The sequence below is a fragment of the Vulpes vulpes genome, chromosome 9, assembly GCF_048418805.1.
Source record: "Vulpes vulpes isolate BD-2025 chromosome 9, VulVul3, whole genome shotgun sequence".
Classification (NCBI taxonomy): Eukaryota; Metazoa; Chordata; class Mammalia; order Carnivora; family Canidae; genus Vulpes; species Vulpes vulpes.
In genome coordinates, this window is record NC_132788.1 from 33,013,622 (window position 1) to 33,033,887 (window position 20,266).

Here is a 20,266-nt window from a genome sequence, read left to right on the forward strand (position 1 = left end):
ATTGAATGTGAACAATACTTCTAATTACTTTCAAAAATATTGTTTTTTAGACATTATTTTTGTAATTAAGTGGTATTCCTCTTGTAACAAATAAACAAAAAAGAATGCCAAGTATGTATATTTAAAATTTGTCTAACAGTCCTTACACACAGGAATTTTCTCAGGTGCTTCCAATAATTGGAGTCAAGAGAAAATATATTCTAATGGAAGTTTAAGTGAAAGAAAAGTGTAAAATGTGGTCAACATATTATTGCAAAAGTGACAGGTGTAGTGAGAAGAAAAGACTAATGGCAGACTGTCCTGACGGCTTTCTTCAGTGTCTTTCTTGGGAAAGGAGACCCAGGTTAATTTACAGACTCTCAGTTCACTATCAAGGGGTTAGGGAGAGACTCTCTGCCAGTAACCAACCTGGCTAATGGCTGATATGTTGTGATAAGTGTTTTCTCACCCAGGATAGTAGTGGTATCACATCAAGAGGTGAGAAAAGTAAATAATAGCTTTGGGGTTTAAGCTGAAGTAAATGGCAAAAGAAAAGCTCCATTAAGCACATATACACAGTGAGAAAAATTGGAAGATTTGAGAACTCTGAATGTCAACTCCCATTGTGTGTTAATGATCTTTGTCATTGATGGAATAGGTCTAGAAACATGATTTTTGCTAAAATAACAATGTATAGAAAAAAATATAAGCCTTTTTGTATGAAATTGACAGAACTATCCACGAATATTGAATCTCTGTGGATTGCTCTATGACGCTGGATGCCAGGGTACAGCTGGTGTTTGAGTTTGACCCACATATTGGTAATTTATCTGAAAGAGCTTTTTCTTTCCACGATTGCATATTATGAGTGTGTAGTGGGAGAAGAGCTTAGACAAATCAGACAACCCATCTTGATATCATTGCTAGACTATTTGTTTTTAAGTGCAGCTTTTATCTTGTGACTTCTGGTTAAAGTAACTCCTTATTTAATGCCTTCATCTGACTTTAAGTCCTGCTATAATCCAGCACCATCCCAATTTTCTGATAATCAAGTTTATTTCCTCATTGTTTCAGATATATAAAGATTCATTCTTATATCTGAATGTTTATGTCGTTTACTTCCTATTATATTCACTTTCTTAAAAGTCTGCTTTGATGTTGCATCCTCTGCTTACAATAATAGGTACTATAAGAATAAGCCTTATTATATATATGTGTGTATATAGATATATATATCTCATAATCCCATAATCCCCATAATGGTGGACTATGCAGCTGTGAAAAGGAACAAGGAGGATCTCAATATACAGCTATGGAATGATCTCCAATATATATACTATTATTCTGAAAAAACAAAACAAAACCAAAATGTGGAACAATATTTATAGTATGTAACTTTTTGTATAGGAGAGTGAAATAGAAAAGATATATGCATTTTCTAATGTTTCTGAAAAGAAAGAAGGATAAATAAAAAGTTAACCAAAAAAATGTCAATTTTTAGGGATGCCTGGGTGGCTTGGTCGGTTAAGCGTCTGCCTTGGGCTCAGGTCATGATCTCAGGATCCTAGAATTGAGCACCATGGCTCCTTGCGCAGCAGGGGAGCCTGGTTCTCTCTCTCTCTCTGCATCCCCACCCACCATGCATGTTTTCTCTCTCAAATGAATAAATAAAATCTTTTTTTAAAAATGTCAATTTATAGAGGTAGGAAGGAAACAGGGCAAGGATGAAAGCTATACTTCTTTGAAGTACCTGTCTTGTGATTTATATCAAGACCCATGTAAATGTTGTATATAATAAAAATAAAAGTTTCTAAAAATTGTAAACAACCTGGTATCAGGTCTGTAGTATAACTCTTCAGAGAAGAACTGTCTAAAGAACTCTTAAATTACAGTATTTTGACAATATTGCTGTATACTTTAGGGACATAAAACTCCATTAAGAAATCTTATGCTGCATTCAGTGTTCTTGTTGTCAACGTTAATATTTGTATCACTGAGGTTTTTTCTCCTAATTTTAGAAATTGTGGTAAAATACAACATAAATTTTATTATCTTAACTATTTTAACTGTACAGCTCAGTAGTACTAAGCACAGCCATATTGTGCAACCATTGCCACCATTCCTCAGGAACTTTTCATATTATAAGACTGAAACATTATATCCTTTAGACAATAATTCTTCAAACCTCCCCTCCCCCTGAGTTTCTGGCAATCACCATTTGCCTTTTTGTCTAAGATTCTGACTATTCTAACTACCTTGTATAAGTGAAATTATACAATATTTGTTTTTGGTAATGTGCTTATTTCATTTAGCATAATATCTTCAAGGTTTATCTATGTTGTAGCATATTTCAGAATTTCTTTCCTTGTGTGTGGGTGCCACATCTTGCTTATCCACCATCTATTGAAGGTCCTTTGGGTTGTTTCACGTTTTAGCTATTGTGAATAACGCTGCTATGAATGGGGTATACAAATATTGCTTGGCACCCTGCTTCTGCCTTCAATCTTTTGAGTATATACCCAGAAATGGAATTGCTGGATTATATGGTAATTCTGTTTTTAATTCTTTGGAGGAAACACCATGCTGTTTCCCAAAGCTACTGTACCAGTTTTCATTCCCACCAATAGTGCAGAAGAATGCCAATTTTTCCATGTCCTCATTAACACTTGTTATTGTCCTCCTCCTTTGTGTTGTTGTTGATAGGTGCCATCCTAAAGAGTGTGAGATTTTACTTGCGTATCTTTGCAAGCCATTTCAAATCCCTTTTGGATCTAGGTGAAATAAAAATAATATTTAAAAAACAACATCCAATTTGCTTACATTTTCCTTCTCTCCTTCTTTTCCTTCCTTCCTTCCTCTTCTTCATTCATACTGTATCCAGTCCTCAAATCCAACTTTTCCATGCACTCCTGGAGTTTTTCATTGACCTCCCTCCCTTTCCTCTGAGCTGTTGTATTAATATCATTTTTCACTTTAGGATTTCAGACTACATGCTAGTGTTTTGTGTATATTAGTCCTGTTGTCCCAGGCTGTGTGTTTTTTTAGTAGCCAGGCCCAAGAAACTACTTTTCTGAATTGTCTAATGCAATGACACTCTATCAAGAGATGCTTTCTTTTAACAGTATTCTTGTTAACAAATGCCCAACTTTTAGCTAATTAACTTTCAGAACACTCAGCATGTCCTCTTTAGAATTGTAGGAACCTGTTTTTATTTGCAGCAGCCGTGCTTGTTTCATCGATCCTGAAAGACTATTCAATTACTCAACTAAGATTTCTTGAGTTCCTACCATATGGTGTTTTTTTTTTTTTTTTTTAAGATTTTATTTATTTATTCATGAGAGACACACAGAGAGGCAGAGACACAGGCAAAAGGAGAAGCAGTTTCTTCGCAGGGAGCCCTTTGTGGGCCTTGATTCCATGATGCCGTATCACTCCCTGAGCAGAAGGCAGCCGCTCAACCACTGAGCCACCCAGGTGCCCTATATATCCTGTTCTTGACAGGGCACTGCATTTGCAACACCCTTTGAGATGAAAGGTAATGTCCACATGGGGTGAGGTCTAGTTCTGTTGTAACTTTGGGGGAGGAGCAGGTAGGATAGGTTTTGCGTGAGTCTAATAGTTGGGGACCACTCCTCAATAGGCAGGGCATTTAGTCTCTAGCCAAAACCAAATCTTGGATGAAAGGCAGACAATGGAACTCTGAATAATGTATATTCTGGGTTTTAACTACCATAATCAATTTATCTCCGTTGACAGGGCTCTCCTGATTTTAAAACGTTAAGTCCAGCGTCTTAACCTCATTATTTCCAGGCAAACTGGAATGGCAGGTCATCTGAACTCTAATACTGGCTCTCACGTCCCAAGGGCTACGAGGTCACTCCAACCCGCCTTCGTTACTTTCTCACCAAACAGTGCGCCCACGCCTTTTCCACTCCCAAGTAAAGACTACAAGTCCCAGCATGCAGCGCAGGCCAGTCCTCGACCGCCGGGGCTCTTTCAGGCAGTGTCTCCCGGAGGGCGCTGGGCCTGGTAGCCTGTGCGCGCTGACGTCATGCGTAGACGTCATCCTCTCCGCGCCTCTTCCCCGCCTACCGGGTTGCCCAAGTCCAGCAGCAGGAGGTCTAAAGCGGTGCTTTTTTTTTTTTTTTTTTTTTTCCCTCGGCGTTTTGGGTTTTTGTTTTTTTTTTTCTTTCTCTTGGAGCCTCCATGGTTTAAAAGGCAGAGAACATCTGGAAAGGGGTCGCTACTCCTGCCCTCATTCCTCCGAGTTCGCGATTCCGCAGTCCGCCATGGACCGCGTGTGTGCAGTTTTCGGAGGCTCCAGGGGCATTGGGAGGGCAGTGGCCCAGGTGATGGCCCAGAAGGGCTACCGGCTGGCCGTCATCGCCAGAAATCTGGAAGGGGCCAGGGCCGCCGCCGGAGAGCTCGGCGGTAGGTAACCGAGCTGTCCGGCCGTGTGGCTGCTGCCCGAGCGCCTCCGGTTTCCTCGTTTGTGAAACGGGAAGGTCTGGCCTTCCTGGCTCTGAGCTTCAGGAGAGTTCGGCTTCCCGCGCCCAGGAGCACCCGGTCGCGAGTGTGGACGCGGGTTCGGGCAGAGAACCGCACGGGCCGGTTCCCCGCAGAGCGTGTCCGCGCGGCCGGCCGCCGAGGGGTGCACGTTGGGGTTTCCTGGGAGGCCCGTGAACTGAGCCCCCACCTCCCTGAGGCTCCTGCTCACCTGCCTGTCTGGAGGGAGGAGACCTGGGCCCAGAGGAGTTGGGCGCGGAGGCCCCTGCGGTCCTGCGGGTCCTGCCGGTCCTGCCGAGGCTGTGGACGCGGGCGAGGGCGCAGAGCCGTGTCATAGACGGACTCCGTCCGTTCTTGTTCTGGCTCTCCCACATCCATAAGCGCTCAGTAGGTCATTAAATCGTTCTGGTGGCTCTCACAAATGGTGCATTGAGATTTTTCAGGTTCTTTTTTTTTTTTTTTTTTTTTTTTTTTGAGATTTTTCAGATTCATTTAAAATCCAATTATTTTGGTTTGTTAGTAATGGATTAGTCATTGTTTTTTGCACTATTTTGCAAATTTAAGTCTCTGGATAGTGGGGAGAAACAGGATGTAGGAAAGATGCCAAGATGCGGTAATGGAGTTACTAGAAGGCTCTGGTGCGCTTCATTCACTCTCAGGAAAGCACTGGGAAGAGCAGAGGCCTGGGGAGGCACCTGGAGGCTGCATCCTTTAACATTAGGATTTGTTCACCCTAGTTCTGCACATGGGTTGTGAAAATACTAGACTCTGTTTAGAGAGGGGGATAAAAAAGTTACGGAGCCAGGAGAATTTTAGTGAATGCTTCTTGCTGCTCATATTCACTGCCTCTGTTATGGTGACAAAGGAGTGAGAAAGTGGGTTTTCCTTATGGGATCATCCCAAGCCATTAGTGTTTGCTAGAATAGGTTAAAACTGTTGGTTGAGCTTCCAGGGGTTATTGTGGCCCAAGTTTCAGATGAATGCCAGCAGTGGGTCACAGAGGAGTGTGAAAGTGTAATTTTAGTGTTAACATACTAGGTAAAGTCAGCCAGAAAATAAGCAGTTGTTTAGTTTTCCAAAAAAATATACGTTTTAAAGTATTAAAATGATGTGTTATTAAAGAGAATGCTTTCTTTGAAGTGTATTCTTCTGAAGTTTAAGCCTCTCTAAAAAGTGGGCATTTTAAAAAAGGGAAGTAACAGTTTTTAGTAAAAGTTATTTTTTGTGTGTTTTTTAGTTTTGGCATTTTTTTTCTTTTTGTAGCTTCCTGCCATGTAATGGTCGGTCTTGAATAATAGTTATTGTAACATAGATGCCATAGTAAAAAAAAAAAAAGCGGAAGAAACCCTAGGGTTTATTCTTAGGACCAGAATTAGACATAAATTTCAAAAAAGAACTATATTACACAGAACACTATTGAATTGAGTAGCATGGGGTCACCATCAAAGCCAGAAATATTATTAGATTAATCTTACAGAGCCTTAACACAAAAAAAAGGCCCTACCATTTTTTGACTAAAAAAAAGTTTTAAGATTTAGTTCTGTAGTATTACTTCTCCTTGTTCTCCATCCATCCCCCCACCGGAGTTTTATTGGACTGAACTCCTTGAGAGCAGAAATGACATAATCATTTTTTAATCTCTAGGTTCTGGTAATTACAGACTTAGTTCATAGTAGATGCTTAACAAATGTATATTGAATAATTTTTAAGTTGAACTTATAATTTATAAATAATGCTAATTTAACTTTGTTGTATAGGAGATCATTTGGCATTTAGCTGTGATGTTGCCAAAGAACGCGATGTTCAAAATACATTTGAAGAAATGGAGAAAAATTTAGGTCGAGTTAATTTCTTGGTAAATGCTGCTGGAATTAACAGGTTGGTCACAAATTTAAGTACACTTCTCATACATTTTTTTTTTCTAGCATGTCTTTGATTGGTATGAGTAAATATATTAACTTGCTCTACTTCTAATTGGAAGAAAATATGTATTTTAAAAAATATGAAGGGACACCTGGGTGGCTGAGTGGTTGAGCATCTGCCTTTGGCTCAGGGCGTGATCCTGGGGTCCTGGGATCAAGTCCTGCCTGGGGCTCCCTGCATGGAGCCAGCCTCTGCCTGTGTCTCTGCTTTTCTCTCTCTCTGTGTTTCTCATGAATAAATAAATAAAATCTTTAAAAAATATATATGTGTATATATTTTAAAACTTTGTCAATCTATACATTCTTTTCTTATAAAATATAAATTGAGATACACAATAAGGTTACATTTCGATGAATTTTAACATTGTAATCACACCCATATTGAACTATAGAACTTTTTCAGCACTCTAGCAGTTTCTTCCGAGTTAATACTTCCTTATAGATAACCACCATTCTGGCTTCTGTCACCGTTGTGTAAGTTCATGAACTTGTATTAGAGGTATTTTATTGTTAGGTATTTTTTTCTTTTTAAAAGACGAATTTAGGACAATATTTAGCATAATGTATTTTATTGCTAAACAGGGCTTACTATAATGGCAGTTGCTTAGTTCGTTTAAGATATTTTGGCTACATGGTATTACTTTTAGTGATTAGGAATATTTGCCATTCAACCTGTCTTCTAAGTTTATCTGTTCTGATTTATGAGTTATTTTAGTGCCCCTTAAAATCAGTTTAAAGTGGGAGTCTGTAGGTATTCTAGCCCAAATATATTTCTAATACTCTACTTTCAGTTAAAATATCATGTATTCTTATCTTTAAAATTTGTTTTATCTCATTTTTAATTTACGTGCTACTGTTTTTTTTTTTCTTTCTTTTTTTTTTTGTAGGGACAGCCTTTTAGTAAGAACAAAAACTGAAGATATGATATCTCAGCTTCATACTAACCTCTTGGGTTCCATGTTGACTTGTAAAGCTGCCTTGAAGACTATGATTCAGCAGCAGAGAGGGTCTATTGTTAATGTAGGTGAGTCTTCACCTGTGAAATTAGACTTATCTCATAGTGCCATAAAAATATTTAATTGATTAATTTGGAGCTTAGTCACGTGTGAAACTTGGATGAAATGGGTCTTTTTACTATCTGTGGAAACAGGATTTAATTAAACAGTTAATGGGTAAAACAGGAATTGCAAATTTACATCTCTCTAGTGGTCAAGCAGATGTTAAATGAATGACATCACCAGTATTAGAAAAATGACAGTACAAGCCATATGATACATGACAAAAGATACCCAGTTTCAGTGTCCAGAGGCCATGTGGAAAGGCCAGGGCAGCCACTGTTTAGATGCAGTTGATTGTTGCTATGCACAGATCTGGTCTCTGTTTTGCCAGCCATTTAAGAGAAATTAGACATCCTGATTTTCCATGTGATACCTAATTTTTAAAATATGGATAAGGAATTGAAAAACTTTAGATAGTGGGGGCTAAAAAATGATCTCTGTAGCAGTTGCATGTGTTACTATAAATATAGTACACAGGTTTATGAGGAAGTTTTCTGAAGGGGATGATTTTTTTCAAATGAATGTAAGTAACTCCTAGTCTTCAGTTCATCTGACCCATGGGGCAGATAAACCGTGTAGTGTGTGCTTGTAGACTTTAAAACGCAAAATGACTTAAAATTTCCTTTCAGTTTGGCAATTTGAAAATAGCAGCATATTGTCTGCCTTTTAATTTAATTTTTTTAAAAATTTTTATTTATGATAGTCACACACACAGAGAGAGAGAGAGAGAGAGAGAGAGAGGCAGAGACATAGGCAGAGGGAGAAGCAGGCTCCATGCACCGGGAGCCCGACGTGGGATTCGATCCAGGGTCTCCAGGATTGCGCCCTGGGCCAAAGGCAGGCGCTAAACTGCTGCGCCACCCAGGGATCCCCTGCCTTTTAATTTTAATCAGTAATACCTTAAAAGGCCATAAACGGAGAATGCCGCTCCATTTAAGTAAATGGCCCTGTTGTTTTAATTTAGGAAATGGCTTTCCAAGCCAAAATGTACGGTTTTTCTCTTTGGAAAATGAAAAAAGAATACTGTGCTAATAAGAATTAGGACATTTTTGACGTTAACCCTTAAAAATGTAGGAAATCAGTTTCTTAGAATTAAGATTAGTAAATGATTAAAAAGTGAAAGATTAGTCGACCTTTACCTTCCAACACAGCCAGGTGATGTTTTTGCATTCTCAGAAGCTGGTTTACTGGCCCATTTATATCACCTGATAATGTGGGTTTATTTGTTTAACACTAAACTATTCCCTTTTTAGATATATTTTAAAAGCCCACTTCAGTCCTTCGTATATATGCAAAGCTTTTAAAATTGTGCTAAAGGTACATAATTGCAAGTCAGAGAATCTTTTTACAGAAAGGACTACTTTAAACTCTTAGAAAGTTCACTGATTATTTCAGAGGTTAACACTTCCTGACTAGATGGACAGTAGTCCATGTAGGGAGCCCGACGCGGGACTTGATCCTGGGTCCCCAGGATCAGGCCCTGGCTGAAGGCGGCGCCAAACCACTGAGCCACCAGGGCTGCCAGTTGAACCTTTGCTAACTTAGATTGATGGTAGTTCAAATTTAGTGAGATTTATCTTCACATGAACTATATTTTTAGGTAGAAATGAATACCTTCTCATGTCGGCATTGTAGAACCCATAAAATCAGTCAGCCAGGTTTTAATCTTTCCTACTGGACACTTTATAGAACCATATCTGACCTACTCAGAGATGAGAGTGGGTTTCTTTTACTTAATGGATCAGCTCTCAAGCCCCTGCCTGACATTTGAGGTTTTACATGAGCTTCTTTCAGAACTTGTTTTCTTTTTGTATCTGAAGCAGACTCCAGCCCTAAGTCTTATTACTCAAATGACAGTATTTAGAACTCCTAATTTTAGCAAAGGACAAGGCAAAATGGTTTGTGCTTTGTTAACTGTAAATTATTTAAATATTCAAATAACTCATTAATTGGTTTAAATTTGCTTTTGTTTTATTTTTTCTAGGAAGTATTATTGGTTTAAAAGGCAATTCTGGCCAGTCTGTGTACAGTGCAAGTAAAGGAGGACTAGTTGGATTTTCACGTGCTCTTGCTAAAGAAGTAGCAAGAAAGAAAATTAGAGTGAATGTAGTTGCACCAGGTCAGTGAAAACGTTTTTCTTTTTTTAAAAATTGAAGTATAGTTGACATACAATATTATGTTAGTTTCAGATGTACAATATAGTGATTCAAAAATTATGTATATTATGAAATGTTCACCATGATAGGTTAGCTACCATCTGTGTACTATACAAAGTTTTTACAGTATTACTGACTATATTCCCTATGCTGTACTTTCTATCCATATGACATTTATTTTATAATTGGAAGCTTGTACCTCTTAATCCTCTTTACATATTTTGCCCGTCCCTCCATCCCTCTCCCCTCTGGCAACCATCAGTTCTCTGTTATTTATGAGTCTGTTTCTGTTTTTGTTGAGTCATTTTGTTTTTAAGATTCCACGTCCAAGTGAAATCATGTCATTTGTCCTTTTCTCTCTCTTATTTGCTTAACATAATACCCTCTAGGTCCATCCTTGTTGCCAATGGCTAAGTTTTTTTCTTTTCATGGTTGAGTAATATTCCACTGTGTATATATATGTATCACATCTTCTTTATCCATTCATCTATCATGAATGCTCATTTAGGTTGTTTCCATTTCTTAGCTATTTACATAGCCAGTTTCCTTCTTTTGCTGTTCAGTTTTCTTAACACCATTTATTGATGAGACTGTATTTTCTTTTTTGTAAATTCTTGTCACCTTTGTCATAGATTAATTGTCCATATAAAAAGAGAGTTTATTTCTGGGCCTCCATTCTGTTCCATTGATCTATGTGTTTTTGTGCCAGTACCATACTGCTTTGATTGCTGTAGTTTTATAATATAGTGTGAAATCTGGGATCTTGATACCTCCAGCTTTGTTCTTCTTTCTCAAGATTATTTTGGGTGGGGGCACCTGACTGGCTCAGTTGGTAGAACGTGTGACTCTTAATCATGGGGTCGTGAGTTCAAGCTCCACATTGGGTACAGTGATTGCATAAGAAAGAAAGAGAGAGAGAGAGAGAGAAAGAAAGAAAGAAAGAGTAAGTTTGGCTATTTGGGGTCTTTTGTGATTCCATATAAATTTTAGGATTCTTCTAGTTTTGTGAAAAATTACTATTGGTATTTTAATAGGGATTACCGTGGGTAGTATGGACAATTTAACAATTCTTCTAATCCATAAGCGTGGAATATCTTTCCATTTATATGTATCATCTTCAGTTTCTTCATCAGTGTCTTACAGGGTTCAGAGTATTAGGTTTCACCTCCTTGGTTAAGTTTATTCCTAAGTATTTTATCCTTTTGGTGTAATTGTAAATGAGATTTTTTAAAAATTTTTTTCTTCTAGTTCATAATTAGTGTATAGAAATCCAACAGATTTCTGTATTGGTTTTGTATCCTGCAAGTTTACTAAATTCATTTATTCTAGTATATTTTTGGTGGACTCTTTATATGTATATGTATGTATATATATGATGTCATTTGCAAATAGTGACAGTTTTACTTTCTTTTAGAATATAGTTTATGTATCCTTATGGCTTTGTACAACAATAGCAGAGATTGTTCCTGTGTTTGTAAGTACATTGCCATCACCAGGCATATTTGAGTATCAGAATAGGAACATGAAATCTTCACTGTTACTGAATTCTTGAGTAGTATAATGTGTGAGGGCATGACTGTGTCTTGACAGGACTAAAATGGCTACACCTGCCCACACTGCCAGTCTCTGTACTACCCTCAAGGAAGAGACCAAGAGTAATGCCAGGCTGTTTTGTTTGCATAAACCACATTGCATTTTTTTTTCTTTTTTTAAGAGAGGGAGAGAGAGAATCTTAAGCAGGCTCCACATTGGGTGTGGAGCCTGACATGATTCTTGATCTCATGATCCTGAGATTATGATCTTTGCTGAAATCAAGTTAAGCCACCCAGGCACCCTACATTGCATTTTCTAGTAAATGATTACTCTCAGACTGAAAACACAAGAGAAATTTCTCATTTAAAAATTAAGACCTCTTAAGAATTGAATGTAAGAATTTCAGGTTAGGTTGGGGAGTGGGTGTTGGTAACATATCCACTTGTTGAACTCCAAATTGTATAGTTTTGGAGAACTATTTCCATTTTAAGTATCCTTCTCTCTTCTTCGAATGTTCTTTGATTTATTGCTCACTGGGATACATTTGCTAATTAATTTAGATTTTGTCACTATCCAAGCAGAGCTTTCTTTTTTTTTTTCTTTAAGATTTTATTTATTTATTCATGAGAGAGACAGAGAGAGAGGGAGAGAGAGAGGCAGAGAGAGAGGCAGAGACACAGGCAGAGGGAGAAGCAGGCTCCATGCAGGGAGCCCGATGTGGGACTCTATCCTGGGTTTCTGGGATCATGCCCTGAGCTGAAGGCAGATGCTCAACCACTGAGCCACCAGGCATCCCAAAGGAGAGCTTTCCAAGTAATGTGTATATTGCCTAAATGTATTTCTTGTGTATCTTACAGAAACAATATTTCTCTATATTTAAAATATTTGAGTAAATCTATTATACAACATGCTTTTAATAATAGTATAAACAAGAGGAAATAATCAAAGAGGGCTGCATATGTGATGTCATTTACACATTTCACCAAGCAACCAATAATTGACATACTGATTTCTCCAGAAAGTTGGTATTCTGACAGAAAAAGAATTACTAGGGGTCACATGATGTTTGTTTTCAAAATAGACAACATGCCTTTCACTGTACCTCATTGTACCCTAGACCTAGAGAGCAATCCAGGATTCATGTTAGAATTTCAATGCAAAAAAAAAAAAAAAAAAAAGAATTTCAATACAAAGAAAAGTTTGAAGGATAAAAAGATATTTACACAGGCTCAGGAGAAAGAAACATCTTTTTAGAAGTCAATTTATGAAGTAGCAAGATTTTAACAGTGATTTTTATCTGTAATTGTCTCTTTAATGAATAAATGGAGGTGCTGAGGCTCATTGTGTGATGGCACGGGAGGAAGAAAGTGGTAGGACATGGTAACAGAAATGAGACTGAATACTCTGGCACCAGAAAGTACTATTATGTATGCATGAGGCACTGCTTAGAGGAACTAAGGTTTCTAAAACCAGGCATATGTTGGAGTGGCCAACAATGAAGATGACTGTTTAATAGATGTGGCTGTTTAAAAATTTTCAAAATAGTAGAAGTCACATGGGGAAGCTTACAGTAGAGCTAGCCTCCTGGAGAAAATCTATCAGGAACACTTATATTCTTGTTAAAGATGTAAGAAAATTCAAGCCAATAAAGATGCAATTCACTTGTAAGACAAAGCAAGTTTGATTTGGGCTAATTGCACAAAAATCAGAGATTTCTTAAGACAAGTAGAACATTATTATGCACCTGTTCCTTTTCTCTTGTGCTTACTTTGGACATTCCTCATAGCTTGAAAATACTGATGGATTAAATGGGATGCAAAGCCAATTAACTTGATCTGTCTGTTACAGATAATTGGAAAATATTAAAACAATGATTGGAATTAAAATTAGCTTTCTAAAGGCTAAAGAAATTTTCCAATTCTTAACTTATGCTAAGCTTTTAAAATAAATTAAAATATACAACTTACAGCTGGTTTGTTGGTCTTCAAATTGATTACCTTAAATTTTTAAAAGTTCTATTCCACTCAGTAGTCACCTGTACACATGAACACCAGGCATTCTACAATCACTTAAGTCTCATTTTGAAATTTCCTCCTTCAACTTAAATTTTCACAGTGTGCTAAGTAATCTTCAAGACGAAGGGAAAGACTGATGAAATGTGAGTGTATTGATAACAATCTTCAAGACAAAGTTATAAAACCAACCTCCACTTTGACCAAAATAAGAATGCAGAATCTTTATAAGTGAAAACTTTTGCCAAAGCTCATCTTGAAAAGGTTAAGTTGCTCAGTTTCCTGAGCAACTATTTATTTTATTTTTTAATTTTTAAACAAGATTTATTTATAAAGAGATCACAAACATATGCAGAGGGAGGGGGACAGAAGCAGACTCCCTGCTGAGTGTGAAGACCGATGCAGGGCTTCTTAGTTCTACAACCCTGAAACCATGAGCCAAAATCAAGAGTTGGATGCTTTGCCAAAGGAGCCACCTAGGCAAGAAAGAGGCCATATTTTAGATGCCAGTCTCTTTTCTGATCTACTAACATTACAGGGCCTCCCAGAAGTGACTGAAACAATGCAGCATATAGGTATCTATCAGAAGATGTGTTTAGTTCACAGGATTATAGAAGCAGTTGAAATTTCTTTAAAATACCTACATAAAAACATACTACATTCTCCTAAGCATGAAATGCAAAATGTTCATAATTGTACATATTTTTTTCTGCCAAAATAGGGCTAGAAATGGTGAATGTGCAAGTAATAATTATGATGACTTTAAGATTAGTCAGAAACCTTGCCCAAGTGGCATTCCAAAGTGTCCAGACCAGTTAAACATGTATAAAATTAGTACTAATCCAGTTAGAAGTACAAAATGAAAATTATGAATGCTACCTTGAGTATCTGGGATTCCACAAATTTATAAGGAAACCATGTAACAAAGTAGATTCTAGTTTTAAGAAAACATAGTTTAGTATTTCAAAAATCTCAAGAAGTCCCACAATAACATCAAAAATCATTTATCTAGGGCCGCCTGGGTAGCTCAGTCAGTTAAGCCTCTGCTTTTGGCTCTGGTCATGATCTCAGCCATGGATGGAACCACACATTGGGCTCCTGGCTCAGTGGGGAGTCTGCCTCTTCCTCTCCCTCCAACGTTTCTCCCTGCTTGTGCTCTGTTTCTCTGTGTCAAATAAATAAATGAAATCTTTTTTAAAAAATCATTTATCAAAAAAATAAAAATAAAATAAATAAAATAAAAAATCATTTATCTGGAAATTAGAGTTCTTTGTGAATCATCAGTTCAGCAGAATACAGATAATGTAAACAAAAGTTTAATTTATCAAGGACATAAGAACCATGGCATTAGAAAAAGTATAAACTGTCCTTGAACCAAATGGATATTAGAAAAAATCCAAAACCATACACAGATTACCTAGATTAGTTAAAGAGTGTAATAAAGTGCTAAAACTTCAACCTGTAGTACCACTCTTTGGTCTGATAAAAATTTGTTGTAAGGGGGTGCCTGGGTAGCTTCAGTGGTTGAGCGTCTGCCTTCAGCTCAGAGCGTGGTCCTGGGGTTCTGGGATCAAGTCCCTCATAGGGCTCCCCAGAGAGAGCCTGCTTCTGCTTCTCTCTGTTTCTCATGAATAAGTAAATGAAATCTTAAAAAAAAAAATTTGGTGTAGGTATTTATTCGACTTTTAAATAAAATGATTGTTTTCATATACCTCTGCCAGTTAGCCATGGAATCTTTGACCTAGCTTATTGTAGGTATTAAAGAATTGATTACCATATACAGAAAAGACATTTTGGTTCATTGGTTGTTTGTAAGAGAGTAGACTGGAGTAGACCTTTGCCACGATTCCATTTCAAGTCACTAATGGTTCCAGCTTGTGTGCTGGGATTGTGTTTTATTTGGCAGTGATCCCAAACTAGCAAGGCTTAGGGAAATGTCAAAATGTCCTGATAACCCTTGTACTCTGTTATGTGTCTTCATCTCAGTTCATTGTTTAGTCACAGAGACTAGCTAAATTCAAGTATTCCAAATCCATGAACATTTGATAAATGACTCTGGTTTAGATATAACCATTTTAGAAAAAAAAGAAAAAAGATAGGGGATCCCTGAGTGGCTCAGCGCTTTAGCCCCTGCCTTCAGCCCAGGGCGTGATCCTGGAGTCCCAGGATCGAGTCCCACATCGGGCTCCCCGCATGGAGCCTCCTTCTCTCTCTGCCTGTGTCTCTGCCTTTCTCTCTCTCTCTCTCTCTCTCTCTCTCTCTCTCTCTCTCTCTCTCTCTCCCCCTCTCCCCCCACCCCGTGTTTCTCATGAATGAATAAATAAAATCTTAAAAAAAAAAAGATAATCCAAAATTTGTACTGTCATTTTGACACTGCTTTCTGTTTATGTATGTTTATGCAACCTGATTGATTTTAGTATTAGCCTAGTTTAGCCATATACAGAATAGATTATTTGTGATTTGGGGTTGCATGTATTTGCTTCCCTCTGTTAGGGATTACAGTAGTGTGGGTGATGAAGAGTTAATTCCAGTTTATCATGATTTAAAAGCTGAATGATAAAAGGATAACACAAGTGTTTCTAACTCATAATAACTCAGCAGATTTCCTGGAGTGTCTCCTATGTGCAAGGGTTCCAAAATTATAAAAAAGAAAAAGATATTTCTGCTACAAGGAGCTAAGTACAGTGAGAAAGAACATATAAACAATTATAGTGCTATATGATGAATGTACAGTAGATGAACATGTATGATGCTATGGAAACACCATAGAAGGAATGCTTAATTTTGTCAGAGTGAATTAGTTGTCAAGGCAACAGGCTAAGTAATGGGGAATCCAATTTGTATACAAAGGGAAGTTTTATGAGTGTTTTATATAGCCTTTCCTAAAGATCTTACTTTCTAGTACAATTTGTACTTAAAAAAACCTATTGCTAAAAATGTGACCACTTCATAGGGTGGCCTTTTTTATGATGGCCATATATATTTAGCAGGATTCATAGTATGAATATGTTTAATTGGTCAGAGCAAAGTGCAGGTTGAAGTAGAGGAATTAAATTGATTTTATGGATTATTTATTTATTTTAGGTAGTAGTTTCAACCAGATTCATCACCAGATCTTTTAATAGAACTGACAACAACATTAACAAATGTTTCTTCTTATGTTAGTTTAACTGGTCACCTTCAAATGGAGTTTCCAGAGGCAAATCTTAACAGGAAAAGCAAGAAACAGGGAAAATAATAAATTAGGCTATTATTCGCGGTCTAATGTTATTGACTTTTTAAAGATCAATTAGTTACTAAGCTTTGTTATTCAAATCTAAAATAAAATTTTCTCATCATAGATAAATCTTACTATTAGAAAACATTGAATATGAGAAACAATATTCGATGATTTGACACTATAATGGATACATTACTTTAAAAATGTGTTTTCTTTTTTTTTGTTGTTGTTTTTTTTAAATTTTTATTTATTTATGATAGGCACACAGTGAGAGAGAGAGAGAGAGGCAGAGACACAGGCAGAGGGAGAAGCAGGCTCCATGCACCGGGAGCCCGACGTGGGATTCGATCCCGGGTCTCCAGGATCGCGCCCTGGGCCAAAGGCAGGCGATAAACCGCTGCGCCACCCAGGGATCCCTAAAAATGTGTTTTCAATAGATAATAAAACATGATACAAAATTCAGAAGTACAAAAAGGCATAGATTGAAAAGTGAGTCTTCTCTCTCCTGATCATCTAGTTTCTTTCCTCAAAAGCAATTACTGTTAACTAGTATCTTCAGTAATTCATATACAAGCCAATAAAATGTGTGTATACATACAATATATAAGTATGTGTGTAGTTATATGAATATACAATATATAAATATATACGTAAAAAGAAAACACCAGTTGTATCATACTATTCAGTGTTCTGTACCTTGCTTTATTCATAATACAATATATCTTAGAGTTGATTCCATATTATTCTGTATAGAACTGCTTTATGTTTTAAAATAACAGCTTTATGGAAATACAACTCACATATCATACAATTCATCCATTTAGAGTATACAATTCAGTGGTTTTTAGTATAGGTACAGAATTGTTCTATCATCACCACAATATATTTTAGACATTTTCCTCATATTAAAAGACACCTGTAGCTTTTAGCATTCACTCTGCATTTTCCTCCAATCTCCCCAGCTTCTTGTAACCACTAATCTACCTTGTCTCTGGATTTCCCTATTCTGGACAGTTCATATAAACAAAATCATACAATATGTGGTCTTTTTTTTTTTTTTTAAGATTTTTATTTATTTGAGCAATAGAAAGCACGCAAGCAGAGGGGGGAGAGAGAGAAGCAGACTCTCCACTGAGCAGGGAGCCACATGTGGGGCACCCCATCATACTGGGATCATGACCTGAGCCGAAGGCGGATGCTTAACTGAGCCACGCAGGCACCCCCTTGATATGTGGTCTTATGTGACTGCTGTGTTACTTTTAATGGCTGAATTAAAAGACAAGTAATGTCTGTCTTCTGGGTATACCATAATTGATATAACCTGTTGCTTCTTGATGGGCAGTTAGGTTGCTTCTGATCTTTTGCCATTACAACTTATAATGCAGTGGCAATACTTGTATGTAGTTTATTTTGTATGTGTAGGAATATATGAGTGTAATTGTGGGAATGAAACTGCTAGGACTCAAAGGGGATATGAATTTTAAATTTTGACAAATAGTATAGCATTGCATTTATTTTTGTAGGATACTTTAAGTGTCCACCTCTCCCTTCACTTTTTAAGTTGAAGGGCTTTTATGTTTACTACTTGGAGAAAATCTTATTGACAAATGTTTTCATAAGCTTGGCAGCTACTCAAAACAGGTATTACTCTATGTGCTCTTATGTGCTATTTGGTATCGAATTGATTTTTCACACTGCTTCTGTATACACTTTGACAAACATAATACTAAGACATACGAATTTGTTTTGTTTACAATCTTGGTCTAGTTTTTGGCAAAGGCCTGTTCTCTTTTAAGGAAAAGTGACTCGGGTTATTTTAATTCTTTCTTTAGAATTCTTTCTTTTGAATCTAGAGCCTGGAGTCATTAGAGATAAGCTTCACATTTTTTACCTCATTTCTGATAAATTTGGGAAAGATTTACATTAGTTTTTTAAAGCTGCAGAACAATTTTTAGGGCAGTTAAATTATTCTGTATGATATTGTAATGATGGATACATTATGTTATTTGTTTGTCAAAGCAGAGAACTATACCAGCCAAAGGGTGAATGCTAATGTTAACTATGGACTTTACTTAAAAATGTATCAATATAAAAAATTATATATCAATATTGGACTATTAAATATACCACCCTAAGGCAAGGTATTAATTGGGGAAAATAGGGGTAATGTGATACGAGAGTATATGGGAACTCCCTCTACTTTCTAATCAGTTTTTCTTTAAAACTAAAACTGCTTTAAAAATAAGCCTATTAGTTAAAAAAGAAAGTGCTGATAATGATGAGAGAAAAGCTCTTGCGTCTTTGGACATGTTCTCAGTCTCCACATCAAACATAATCAACGAGGAGAATCCAGTATTGGTGAATTAATCTCTTCTTTTCAACTTGGCCTCTGATATTTATTTTATTTTAGTCTTTTTGTCTAGAGTTCAGGATTGGCTAGCTGCTGTTCCATTAGGATTATCATTATAACTATACATTCACAGACCTGGGGAGAATCTGTCTAACTTCTCCTTGTGAAATAACATCCTTATCTTCTAAGCTTGAGCAGTGGAGGGAGAATCTTCATATGAGGTGGGTGTCTGAACACATCACAATTCCAGTTCTGGACTTCTTGCAACCATTGTGGATTCAGATGATACCTCTCTATCCTCAAAATTGACCTAACATGGACACAGATTCAGGACTGAATCCAGGCTGTAATGTTGAACAAGACCTTATCAAAAAGCCTCAAGATATTATCCTTTATCTGTTCTGTGTATCTGGCTTACTTGGTTGTTTTTTGGAAGACTGTCTTCTTGGCCAATATCTCTATAGCATAAGACTTCTTTCCATCTCCCTAGAAGTGTGCTTAAACTTGTCTCGATGTCTAAATCTCTCTTCTTGTCTAAGGTTTGACTTTCTCTACCTCATGCTTTGTTCAGATCTGCCTTTTTTTCCAAGATGGGAATGCCTTCAGATGGCCTCTCACAGATTGTGTGGCCTTATTCTTTGTCTTCAAAAGGACAAACATGTAAGGACTGACATCTACCTAGAAGCTAGGCAGATCTGTTTCTTTCTGTACAGAATGAATGAAAACCTAGATTAGCATCTGTGCTTCCTGAATTGGAGCTATTCTAATTATCCACCCAACTACGAGTGTAGGAACTGAGGGTACTTTTAGGGAAGCTCACTTTTCTAATCTTCAAGGAATTTGTCATTTAGTGAGCCATACTTTTCATCTTAGAATCGTAGTTTTGTAGAGCTGAAGGACATCTCAGGGATCCATCATTTTCAATCTACTTCACTCATTTTATAATACAGAAACAGTCCTACAGTTTTAGATAGTACATGACTTTGCTTAGGTCATAGCTTTGATAGTATTTAGTAGAGCAGGGAACCAGAATCTAGTTTAATGTGTCCTAATCCAGTCGTCTTTTTTCACTACAAAAAATGCTACTTTTGAGAAAAAGCAGAATCAGAAAAAACTCACTGGAAGTTGAGTCTGGAATTTGAATTTGCTAACTCATCATTACAAGGTCTTTCTTGCAAAACATTTTTACTGTAGTTTTTTTGAATTGCTTTTTTTTTTTCTTGAAGATTTATTTACTTGAGAGAGAGTGGGCTGGGGGAGGGGCAGTGGGAAAGAGAATCTCAAGCAGACTCCCCACTGAGTGAAAACCCTGAGTTGAGCTTGATCCCAAGATCCCAAGATTATGACTTGAACCGAAATCAAGAGTCAGACACTCAACTGACTGAGCCGTCCAGGTGCCTCAAGTTTTTTCTTTTCTTTTTTTTTTAAGATTGAAACACATTATTGATTTTTTGCTGAGGATCTTGAGAGTGGGGAAATATTTTATGCCAATTTTGCCAGAATTCAAATCAACCTTAGAATAAAGTATAT

General features: G+C 37.0%; 1 protein-coding gene across 4 annotated transcripts in view; it reads left to right on the top strand.

The window, feature by feature from the left end:
* The first annotated feature begins 4,033 nt into the window (after positions 1-4,033).
* The window catches only part of CBR4 (carbonyl reductase 4), a 158,614-nt gene continuing 142,381 nt past the window's right edge, over positions 4,034-20,266 (top strand). For all 4 annotated transcript variants that reach the window (XR_011994199.1, XM_072719736.1, XM_072719737.1 and 1 more), the window contains exons 1-4: positions 4,034-4,410; positions 6,243-6,363; positions 7,295-7,431; positions 9,450-9,584. Coding sequence is in view for 3 of the 4 variants with exons in the window: in XM_072719736.1 (XP_072575837.1) it covers positions 4,269-4,410; positions 6,243-6,363; positions 7,295-7,431; positions 9,450-9,584 (535 nt within the window). In the remaining variant the exon portion in view is untranslated. The remainder of the gene's footprint in view (positions 4,411-6,242; positions 6,364-7,294; positions 7,432-9,449; positions 9,585-20,266) is intronic.